Genomic DNA, 12595 nt, shown 5'->3' with positions numbered 1-12595 from the left:
TAAGAAGTGAAAGTTTTGGCTGGCCGGGTTAAATTGTAAAAGCAACAACCAAGGTACCCTGGAATTTTAACTTACAAAAAATAACATCGCTCCCAAAGAAGAGTCGGAAGCAGTGAAGGAAATTGAAAAGGGAAAGGTTTGGCTTTTTCTTCTTCTTCTCTCTCCTTCCCTATACTGACAACTAAGAGACTTAAATAAGAAATCGGAAAAATCTGCTTTGACATCAATAGGCAATTAAGCTGAAAATAAAACAAAATACCAAAGGCATAATAAAGATTTCTGGACATTAAAAACTTTCTTTTTCATAAGCAGGAAGGGAGAGAAAAAGAATAAGGGCAGGATCTGGAAGAGGGAGGAGACTGCCTGGAATTAAAAAGAATCTAAAAGTAAAACTTCAACAAGACTTCTAAAAGATACATTTTAACTGAAACTTTGCAACTAAATAGTAACCCCAGGAAGAGAAAGTGAAAAAAAGTGCAAAAAAGAAAGTTTGTATGCATTTGGATTATTTGGTGATCTTTGGATTTTTGGTTATTATATTTGAATGACTAAAATCAATTGGGTGGTTGTTTAAAAATTTATACAATGGAACCACTTCTGGATGAATTGAAAATGGAACTTAAAAAGTACAAAGAAGATGCACAAGAAGGGAAGGGTTCTTTTGGCTTCATCTTTCAATTCTTAGAAATGGAGATTTGGAACTATGAGAAACAAGAAACCTCTGCAAAACAAGAAGACTGGGACAAAGAAGAAGCCATCTTTAATGAACAAGTAATTCTATGTGGGGAAGAAAAAGGAAAGGGGGGAAAGAGAATGGAGAATTTAAGACTTAAAAAAACAAAGAAAAGAAAAATAATTCGAAAAATAAGTATAATACTGGAAAGCAACAGAAAAGGGGAATACAGAAGAGAGAAATAGAGGTAGAGAGACAAGGGGGTAAAAAGGGGAGAGAGAAGAAGAGAGGGAAGAAGGAAAGGAAAAGAAGTTACAACGGACCGGAGCAAGATATAGAGAAACAGGACCTATTTAGAGATAATGGGTGAAAATCTAACTGAAAAAGGGATTCTGTAAAGGTACATACGATTGTATTGTTATATTAGTAATAGAAATAATTTTAGAAAATTGGAAACAACGTATGATTAAAATGAGGGATAAAATAGTTAGTGTAATTTAGTGAAATGTTTGTGAATAAAATAAGTGAATATAATAAATGAGAAAATTGAATTAGGAAGGAACGGGAACATTTTAATTAGTTAATGTTTTATAAAATATAAGTGAAGGGGGGGGAATTAACTATGGAAAGCTTATAATTGTTCCCATAGAAGTATGCTATTTAATTGAAAAGTAATGTTAAAGATGTTAAGACTTTAATGAATATTAATATTAATGATAGAATTGGAATGGAATGTTGTTTTAATTATATACATTTATAATTTTTTTTTCTTTTTTTAAGAATACAGTGTGTATTTTAAGAATGTACTAAGCAGAATCCGAATGGAAGTTATGTATTATATTGAATGTTACAACTTTAGGGAAAAGATATAAAGGCATCATACTCCAATCAGTAACTACAGGAGAAATTTTGTTTAATGAGAAAAGATAATAGATAATTGAAACAGGACAGACAAAAAATATAAATACAATGATTTGAATTGAGATGAGATAATTAAAATAAAATTGAGAAAATTAAAAAAGGGGAGAAGCTATGCAGAAAATGTAAAATAATAATAAGATATGGAATAGAATATAAAAATGAGCATGAACCTGAATTTGTGTCTGTACGAAGAAATGTAACCCGGGATTATGCTGCTTTCAAAAAAGATCTTTTATTTGTATTTTTTTTCTCTTTGTGAAAACTCAAATAAAATTTACAAACAAAACAACAACTGCAGTGTTCATTCATGAACCATGGTATTCATTTAATGACTGCTGCAAAAAAGTCATACAAATGGGTGTGGTAATTGTGGTGATCCCATTAATGACTGGCACAACTTATGACCATAATTCTGGCTTCAATTACAGTAATAAATCAAGGACTATGATGTTTCTGCCCACTGGTTCTTTCTGAGCAATGTGATTAGGATACAATCATTTTTCCAACCCTCATATTCCTCTTTAATTGCAATTGCCAAAAATTAGTGATGTGGTTCAAATATTTCTTCCAAAATAAATCTTGAATGTTTGAAAAGAAAAATGAAATAACTCAATTAATATTAAGAAGGCATGTGTTGTAAAAAGAAAGTCAAGGTATCTCCATGTTTATAATTAACCCCCCCCCCCCAAATTTTTTTGTTGCATTTAACAACAGAAGTTAACCCAGTTAATCAGCAAACAGAAGATAATAAAAAATGAGTAACATTGTTTAAATTATCTTATATAATCATACTGGCCTTGATCAGACATAACACAGGAGAATAAACTTTCGCAGATGTAGGGCTTATGCCTCATCTCAAGTACTACCAAGGAAGATCTAGGAAACTTCTGGTGATATTACAGATAAACCAGTTTGACAGTCACTAGAGCACAAACAATAATTAGTAATCTGAATTATGCTTAGAGAAAATAAAGTAAATTTAAATAATAATTTATAGGGCTGGTTTATTTCTAATTGCCATGGTTAAGACTAACATAACAGACTAAAAGGTAATTAATCTGAAATAGAAGCAGAAATTCTGAATCTTCTTGTGCTGTATCAGAAGATGAGAAAAGAGAGAACAATATAGAATGATGATAAAATCTAAATCATTCAGGCTTATTTTCATAATGCTAAATAGTTTAGAATGTTAACCTTTACTGAATTGGATTGTCTCTTCTTTCGTGAAAAGGGGGAATCTAAAATGCAAGATGTTTCACTTTTAATTAATTATGTAGAGTGAAAGAATGAGAACTAGAACAGAGCTGAAATCCTATGCACATTTTCTTGATAGCTTGGATTGGGCAATATTATTCATAAAAATATGTGTTTTCATTTATCCTGTTCTTTCTTCATATATTGGATAGATATAAAGACAATGAAAACCTATACAACAAAATGGTCATCAGAAACTCTTAAGCACAGCTCTTATGATTACATAGATACATCCATATAATTTTCTTGACAGCTAGTGATTTTACCAGCTTCAACATTGATTATTGGGGGGGGGGGGTTCAATCAAGATTAGCCAGGTAGTGCCTCCTCATATGACATTTAATAAACAGTTACAGTTTACAAATTACTGTTTCATAAGTGTAGTAATCTAATAGTCTAGTCTCCTGCCTTGGGCAGGAAGTTGGATTAGAAGTCCTCTAAGCCCTAGAATTCTATGATTCTAGTCCTAATAATTTGTTGTTAAAATGCAAGTTGTAGAGAGCAGCAAATGTAATAGCACTTGTAAGATGTTTTCTCTATTTAGTAAGATGCTAAGACTTTCCCATCATCATTCTTTATTTGTATAAAATCAATTGGAAACAAATATAGAAGCAATAAAAATCTGGCAGCAGCTGAAAAAAATAAACAGGATTTGACATATCTATGAAAGTCTACACACCAAGATTAAAATTGGCCACTAAAATATAAACATTTTACATGCATGCATGAACAGCAAAGATAGCCTGTAGAATATAATTTTTCAGATTTCTCCCCATCAACCAAATTGCTCAGCTTCTAGGCAGATATATATATATATAATATATAATAAATGTGATATATAATCTGCCTAGAAGCTGAGCAATTTGGTTGATATATATATGTATACATAGAATAATGTTGGGACATGAAGCCAAAGTAAGAATTTAAAGACAAGAGTGACATCTAGTGGAACTGAATGATAAGGGGGGGAAATCAAAGAACAGACAATTGTAATAAATATTTTTCTGATTTTATTTTTAGGTTTAAAGCAATACTTCCAGAGAACACACACATTGTTTTCCCTGTCCCCTCTCTTTTAATTGAAAACTGGATTTTACCCTTCTTCTATTTTTTTGGCATGGGTTTTTAATATATTGCAATTTTTATTTTGTTTATATTTTAATTTTTTTCTAGTTTAGTTACTGGAGCAATCCTAGCCAATCAAAAAATTGTATAATCAATGGATGACATAGATGTTCAATTGGATTAAGCAATCAAACATCTCTGACAGCAGTCAAAACCTTTTCATGGATTCAAGATAGTTATTGGTATACTGCTAGTTTATGCCAATTATGAAGACATCATCAAAGTTCAGTCCTTAAGTGCACAAGTGAAAATATTAGGCATCTATAAATGGCATCCTAAGCCATTTGAAATTCCAGCCTATTCTGATACTGGGAGATTTTGGCTGTCAGTTGCTTAAAGATAGACAGAAAATTTGTTTGGTTTACACACAAAATCCTTTTATCTGCCTGCCTGCCTGCCTATCTAGTTAGTTTCTCAGCCATTTGCTTTCTAAAACGGTACAAAAAATGCAACATAGCACCTATGGATGCAACATGAGTATATCTTCCTTCCTTCCTTGCTGCTAATAAAGCATTCCATGTATCTCCTAAAACAGCTATGACAATCAAGCAGCTCTCTGAAGCCAGCCAAGGAGTTCAATTAACTGGACTGTATCCAATGTATTTATTTATTTTTTACTTTCCAAATATTGGTCTGTGAATATATAAGCACAGATCTTTTGGAAGGACTTATCTTTAAAATGTTTTTAAGGAGTAAAGCATACCAACCCGAATTTCCTGAAGATTGTGAAAATTGTTCCCTACTCTCACAGAGATTTTGCTTGGAGTGTAACTTTCATCAGATTTATAATCTGCATAAATGCATAATGTCTTCACAGTAGTTTTTCTTCTGGAATCAAACAATTGCAAAATCAAGATTAGATGATAAAAATGTATGATGGTTAAGTAAGGTTTAGTAAAATAATACCATTCTTTGGAAATATTGCAACTTGTTTGAATGGTAGGTTAACTCCAAAACAAATAAATACTGGAAAGAATTCTATTTTTTCCTATCTGAAATGTAGCTTTATATACATTACTGTATCTAAGGTTCCTTGGATTCATTAATTAACCCAAGGTTCAAATTCTAAGCAATTTTATTTATTTATCTTAGTATTCAAGATTAGTAACATTAACCAAATATTTGTAATTTTAAGTTTTTAAAAATATAATTTAGGTAATTCATATCTTTCAACTTTTATTTCATTCTAAAGTAATGTATAAACAATAAGCTAGGCCTTTTTTGCATATCAAAAGTGAATGGATAAAAATACAATATTAAGTTACAACAGTGAAAGAATAATCTGTGCTGAAATACCTGAGATTTTGTGGCCATGAATTAAAGTTAAATTATTAAAATACATATCTAAATTATAATTTTTAAAGCTAGAGTAGTATAAAAGCAAATGTATAATTATTCTTATTTTCAAAAGTTAGTATTTTTACATGCCGTGATTACACAAATCAAGGCATATTTTCTGTTTTTATTTATCAAGGAAGATGGATTAATATGTACAGTATTTCCCCACTATAACTCTAGCCCTCTTACCCTTGAAAAGCTAGGGTTAAGCAATAATCTTAATTTTAAAATATTTAAATCTATTTTTCAGGCAATTAAACTATGTTTCTCATAATATTATTTTGAATCAATTCAGTTTTCAGAAGGCTTCTTGTACACGTTCACAGAATTTTTAAAAAAAGTTAGATTTACCTCACAATACTTTTTGGATAAACAGTACTGTACATTTAACTGCAGTAATCTCACTTAACTGAATGACTTTGTGAAGAGGTGTGCCATATTCATAAAAGTCCAATAAACTGAAGATAATATTATCCTGGTGATGTAACTGAAGGAAATTATATCATTTCTGTGATACAGGTAGTCCTCGACTTACAACCATTTGTTTAGTGACCATTCAAAGTTACAACTGCACTGAAAAAAATGACTTATGACCAGTTGTCACCTTTACAACCGTTGCAGCATTTCCAGGGTCATGTGATCAAAATTCAGGCACTTGGCAACTGCCATTAGTTTATGATGGTTGCACTGTCTTGGGGTCATGTGATCACCATTTGAGACCTACCCAGCCAGCTGCTGCTAAGCAAAGTCAATGGGAGAACCCAACAACCACAATTCACTTAACAACTGAAGTGTGTCACATAAAAACTATGGCAAAAAAAAGAACTTAAATGGGGCTTAACTCAGTTAACAACTACCTTGCTTAGCAACAGACATGTTGGGCTCAATTGTGGCTGTACATCAAGGACTACCTATGGTCATAGGGCAATACTTCTCTGAATACATCCCAACATTTCCAGTGAACATTAGTAGTTCTGTCATTGAAAGCATTGAGGAATCTGGTAGAAGAAATCTCTTAAATGATGACTGAATGAGTCATGGATCATTGTGTGTGTGTGTGTGTGTGTGTGTGTGTGTAAATTGTATAAGAGATTTTTTAAAAATGCTAAATGCATAACAATGAAAAATTGGTGCATAAATATTCACTACCTGAATTGGATGTTGACCAAATGAGGCTGTGATCCATCAGATTGCCAGTATGTTTCTAGATTATCATCTCGTAACTGATCCACCCCAAAGCCTATTTTGAATATACAGAAGCAAACAGAGTCTTCAGCATAGCCTCCTTAGGCAATCAATGTAACAAAACTAACAGTTTTATAATCCGTCCTAGGATGCTTACAACCTGTTATATTTGGAAGCATAGGAAATACTAAAACACTGAGAGCATCTATCTACTTATATGCTACTAAAACTCCTATGTCTGTGATCTTTAGCTGGGTGGAATGGTGCATCATATGGCCAAATGTATAACCAATGCACTTTAAATGGACTAACTAAAAGAATTGGTTCAAAATCCGGGGCCCATGACCCACAAGGAACTGAAATTTGGCAAATTTATTAAAACATTATATGATGTAAACATTTATAAAACATTTCCTATTGTCAACTCCTAAGGTTTGAATGTCTTATACAGTTCAACATGGGCTACTTTCAAGGCAGATACATCTTTTAACATCACATTGAATTTGTAAGAATTTTTCCACTATGTTAGCTCTGCCATTGTTTAAGACAGGACTGTCAAACTCCTGGCCCCTGGGCTGGATGCGTCATGCGCTGGCCACACCCATGCCCGGTTTAGCGGAGGGGGGGAAGTCTCGATACGTCACATGATGCCGCTGTGACATGAGTTTGACACCCCTGGTTTAAGGCATTGAGGAATCTGGTAAGGAAATGTCTCTGAAATGATGACCCAAGGGTTGTCCAATGGTAATCTAAAAAGCTCTTGCTAGTAAAAAGTAGCAGTGCATATTCTATATTCCTGAACTATTTTCTTGGACACCCAAATGCCTAAAACACTTAAGTTTGATTGTAATATCTAATTTAAATTAAATTCAAACGTTACTTTCTACTTTTAAAGGGAGTTTCTGGCCTGTTTATAAACAAGATGCTTCTGCAGTTTACCCGGTTTACAAGATGAAAGAGACCAAACAGCCTGTGAACCTATTTCTCGAACAGTTCCTGTCCTTTCCAACTGTTTTGGATCTGCACCAGGGGGAGTCTTGTTAGCAGTGGTCATTTCTCACTAGGAAAAAAAAAATTAAAAGTATAATTTAAAATATTCCACATTCATGACAATAGGAACAGAAAGGAAAATGTTTAAAAGGTCTGCCACAAATGTAGCAATCTTTGGTTGAAATATTTTAGGTGACCTTCCTCCTCCCTCATTTTTTCCAGTGTTTCACATTTTATGGACCTAATGGCTTATAATTGCTTTAGACTAAGAATAGAAACATATTTTTTGGTTAATAAAAACAAGAACGAGAGTATGTTTAGGAATTTTAAATTTAAAACAAAATATAAGAGTGGAAAAAAGGATTGAGGTTAATCATGCTTATAATAAATTCTTGCATAAGCTAACCAAGAAAAGGTCTAAATCCATTAAACAGAGCTGGATGGGATGTGGCTGTACTATTTATTGACTTATCTATAGTCCTCTGTAGTCCCAAATTATTACTTTGGGGATTTTACTGGAGATTAAATAACTCACAGAATAACAAATGAGGGAAATCACCACCCAAATTCTATCCTTTATCCAAACCCCCCGATTTTATTTTTCCCATTAGTTGAGAAACATCAATGTAAAAGGAACATAAAGTAGGACCTAGAACAGGAGATGTGACTTTTTATTTTCCCTTAGGTAAAACTCAACAATGGGACAGTCTCTTAGATCAGGGGTCTACCTTGGCAACTTTAAGACTTGTGGACTTCAACTCCTAGGAATTCTGGGAGTTGAAGTCCACAAGTGTTAAAGTTGCCAAGGTTGGAGACCCCTGTCTTAGATCAAAGCCATTGCAAGGCTAAAATGAATAATCAGCATAGTCCATCCAGAAGTCCTTGAAAAAACCAAAATATAAAAAATGCCTATTTTTCTTATATAATTGATGAGTCAACCGATTTATTTTATACTTGAAAATAATCAATGATGAATTTAACTAAAAGTTATAGAATAAAGGAGTCATCCATTCATTAAACATCACAAGACAATTTTTGCTGAAATCATATCATATTTTTGCTGATATTCATCTTTAACTTAAAAATAAAAGAATAAAATTATTCTTCAGAGTGTTAGCTGTAATAGTAATAAAAATTAACAGGAATGATTTATAAGATAATTACACAATGGGAAAATTCAGAAAGACCTTTAAAGTGGATTAATTACAGCTACTGGAGTGATTTCAAACGTATTAATAGCAAGAACAGTTTCCAGTGTGTTAGATCTTGTTTCCAAACTGTTTTTATATTATTTAAAATGTCAAGAATTTGTGGTTTGTGGCCACGTGTTAATTTTCTTTTGGAAAGCCATTTTCCATTTTAATAATATGGTCCTTTATTATTAAGAATCTTCCTATGACATTAAAAAGAAAATTTCCCTAGACACAGGATTAGAAAACAAATATTTAGAAAGTCACAATCAGTTCATCACTTAGATGTATTATAGAAATAACGCAGAAATTTGTAATTAGATTTCTGTGTATATAGATCATTGTTTACAAGTTTGTTACATTCTGATTTATTTATACTTGCTGAAAATAATCTTTTTATAAGTGAAAAATCAGTTACCAAATAGTTAAAGCCACTATGATAGCAGATGAAATCTATCAAAGACAGCCTTAAATAGAAAATTGTCCAAGTTCTAACTAAATGCCATACATAAAATGGCAGGACAAAGCTTGATTTGGTATTCCAAAAAACTGGAGTCTCTACTAGAATAATGTACCTTATTCCTACTATAATCCAACATTATTGATCTTAACCAGAGGCCTCCAAACTTGGCAACTTTAAGACCTGTGGACTTCAACTCCCAGAATTCTCCAGCCAGCTATTCTGGGAGTTGTCGTCCACACGTGTTAAAGTTGCCAAGTTTGGGGACTCTTGATCTTAACGAAGAGCCCCAAGGGAGTTCTTGGTGCAGGATCAACATGTTACGCATGAAGTCCTTTAAGAAATGCCATTAAGGGTTCAATTTAAAGGTTCAGAGTAGCATGGAATTGGTTCCCCAAAATACAGGTAGTTCTCAACTTATGACCTCAATTGAGCTCAAAATTTATGTTGCTAAGTGAGAAATTTGTTAAGTGAGTTTTGCCCCATTTTTACAACTTTTCTTTTCCATATTTGTTAAGCAAATCAGTGAATCTGGCTTCCCCATTGACTGCTTGTCAGAAGTTTGCAAAAGGTGGTCATATGACCATGGGACACTGCAACAGTCATAAATGTGAGTCAATTGTCAAGCATCCGGATGTAAATCGCATGACCATGGGAATGCTACAATGGTCATAACTGTGAAAAAAGGTTGAAAGTCACTTTTTTCAGTGCTGTTGTAACCTTGAACGCCCACTAAGTAATCTGTTGTAAGTGGAGGACTACCTGTATGCTTGTAACCATATGCAACTGACACAAAACTGCAATAACTTCAGATGTTAGCTAAATTAGCATCTGGATAGCTGCATTTACATCAACTGAAGCTACCAGGCCACAATCAGGGACAGTCATTATGTAAACCAGGGGTCTCCAACCTTGGCAACTTTAACTCCCAAAAGCCAAGCTGGCTGGAGAATTCTGGGAGTTGAAATCCGCCAGGCTTAAAGTTGCCAAGGTTGGAGACCCCCTGATGTAAACAACCAAAATGTGTTTTGGAATAGTACAAAGCATAGCTCAGATCCAATTACCCTAGAAAAAGCAACAAAGGCAACATTGTTTGTATCTTATGATTTATGATTGTAACTATAATTTATGGTCTATGAGTTATTACTTTTGTTACTTGTATGTACACTGGCAGCTTATGCACCAGACACGAATTCCTTGTGTGTCCAATCACACTTGGCCAATAAAGAATATTCTACTCTATTTTTCTATTACTACCTATTTTTCCCTGAAAATAAAGAAACAGTATCATCAAGTTTTGTATTTAGTTCTACAGGGAAAATACCATCTCATCTGACAATTGTACAACATTATTTAGATCAGCTTCCTTCCAGAGAGCTATTTCTCCTAGATTTGTTCAAGAGGTCCACAGTCTTTTTGTAAAACTGCAGGGAGACCTGAGAATTTGAAGACAATAATGTCCAAACTCTGGATAGTGTCTCCTGAAGACAGATTGTGGCAGATATATTTTATACAGTATAAAAAATAAGGGTAAGCTAAAATTATGTGGCAGAATAGAAATAACATAAGAATATTGCTTTTGAAAACTTTCTCAAAAGTTTAGATGTAATACTGAGGCTAAAGAAGGAAAACAGGCCCTTCCGGTTTGAGTTCCTTCGGCAACAGACAGAAATTCGCGATCGTGCACGGTTTCGGTCTGGGCTCGCCGCTGGAGCACCCCGAGCCGGCTGGTTTTGGAGCTAAGCCACTCTGTAGAGGTGGTGAAGAGGGGGGAGACTGCCAGCAGGGTTGAGGAGAGCCGCATCTCTCCTCCTCAGCTGGCCATTACTCCCTTTCCCGAAGGCGGTTGCAGCGGTGGTCAGAAATGGCCACCTCAAAGAAGAACTCGACCGGAAAAGAAATGTGCAGGAGGAAGATAAGAAGTGAAAGTTTTGGCTGACCGGATTAAATTGCAAAAGTAACAACTAAGGTACTCTGGAATTTAAATTTACAAAAAAACAACATTGCTCCCAAAGAAGAGTCGGAAGCAGTGAAGGAAATGGAGATTTTTAGAAATCTTAGAAATGGAGATTTGGAGCTATGAGAAACAACAAGAAACGTCTGCAAAACAAGAAGACTGGGACAAAGAAGAAGCCATCTTTAATGAACAAGTAATTCTATGTGGGGAAGAAAAAGGAAAGGGGGGAAAGAGAATGGAGAATTTAAGACTTAAAAAAACAAAGAAAAGAAAAATAATTCGAAAAATAAGTATAATACTGGAAAGCAACAGAAGAGGGGAATACAGAAGAGAGAAATAGAGGTAGAGAGACAAGGGGGTAAAAAGGGGAGAGAGAAGAAGAGAGGGAAGAAGGAAAGGAAAAGCAGTTACAAAGGACCGGAACAAGATATAGAGAAACAGGACCTATTTAGAGATAATGGGTGAAAATTTAACTGAAAAAGGGATTCTGTAAAGGTACATAAGATTGTATTGTTATATTAGTAATAGAAATAACTTTAGAAAATTGGAAACAATGTATGATTAAAATGAGGGATAAAATAATGTAATTTAGTGAAATGTTTGTTAATAAAATAAGTGAAATAAAATAAATGAGAAAATTGAATTTGGAAGGGACGGGAACATTTTAATTAGTTAATGTTTTATAAAATATAAGTGAAGGGGGGGGATTAATTATGGAAAGCTTATAATTGTTCCCATAGAAGTATGATATTTAATTGAAAAGTAATGTTAAAGAAGTTAAGATTTTAATGAATATTAACATTAATGATAGAATTGAATTGGAATGGAATGTGTTGTTTTAATTACATATATTTATAATTTTTTCTTTTTTTTAGAATATAGTGTGTATTTTAAGAATGTACCAAGCAGAATCCGAATTGAAGTTATATATTATATTGAATGTTATAACTTTAGGGTATATATTGAAGCCTAAATATAAGAGTTAAATGGATAAACTTAAAAGATATAAAGGCGTCATACTCCAATCAGTAACTACAGGAGAAACTTTGTTTAATGAGAAAAGATAATAGATAATTGAAACAGGACAGACAAAAAATATAAATATAATGATTTGAATTGAGATGAGATAATTAAAATGAAATTGAGAAAATTAAAAGAGGGGAGAAGTATGCAGAAAATGTAAAACAGGAATAAGATATGGAATAGAACATAAAAATGCGCATGAAATTGAATTTGTGTCTGTACGAAGAAATGTAACCCGGGATTACGCTACTTTCAAAAAAGATGTTTTATTTGTATTTTTTTTGTGAAAACTCAAATAAAAGTTACAAAAAAAAGAAAAGAAAAGAAGGAAAACGGGAGAATATCATGTTCCATGTTATCAAGAGTCACTATAAGGACAAATTCAAGGAACAGTTACTGAATAGTTCTACCATCTAGTAACTAGTACAAGTCATAATGATCATAAGTGTTTCTGTCTTAATCCTAGGGTAGTATATAGA

General features: G+C 33.1%; 1 protein-coding gene across 15 annotated transcripts in view; it reads right to left on the bottom strand.

Annotated features, from left to right (window-relative positions):
• ANAPC10 (anaphase promoting complex subunit 10) overlaps positions 1 to 12595 on the bottom strand; it is a 36109-nt gene that overhangs the window by 21507 nt on the left and 2007 nt on the right. For all 15 annotated transcript variants that reach the window (XM_087963073.1, XM_087963081.1, XM_087963072.1 and 12 more), the window contains 3 exons: positions 7436 to 7556; positions 6461 to 6551; positions 4681 to 4801 (listed from right to left, as the gene is read on the bottom strand). In XM_087963073.1, coding sequence (XP_087819199.1) covers positions 4681 to 4801; positions 6461 to 6551; positions 7436 to 7550 — 327 coding nt within the window. In that variant the 5' untranslated portion in view covers positions 7551 to 7556. The remainder of the gene's footprint in view (positions 1 to 4680; positions 4802 to 6460; positions 6552 to 7435; positions 7557 to 12595) is intronic.

This window comes from Notechis scutatus, chromosome 4, assembly GCF_049901735.1.
Source record: "Notechis scutatus isolate UNSWTSFEM ecotype Mainland chromosome 4, rNotScu1.2, whole genome shotgun sequence".
Lineage (NCBI taxonomy): Eukaryota > Metazoa > Chordata > Lepidosauria > Squamata > Elapidae > Notechis > Notechis scutatus.
This window is presented reverse-complemented; position numbering and strand designations above follow the sequence as displayed.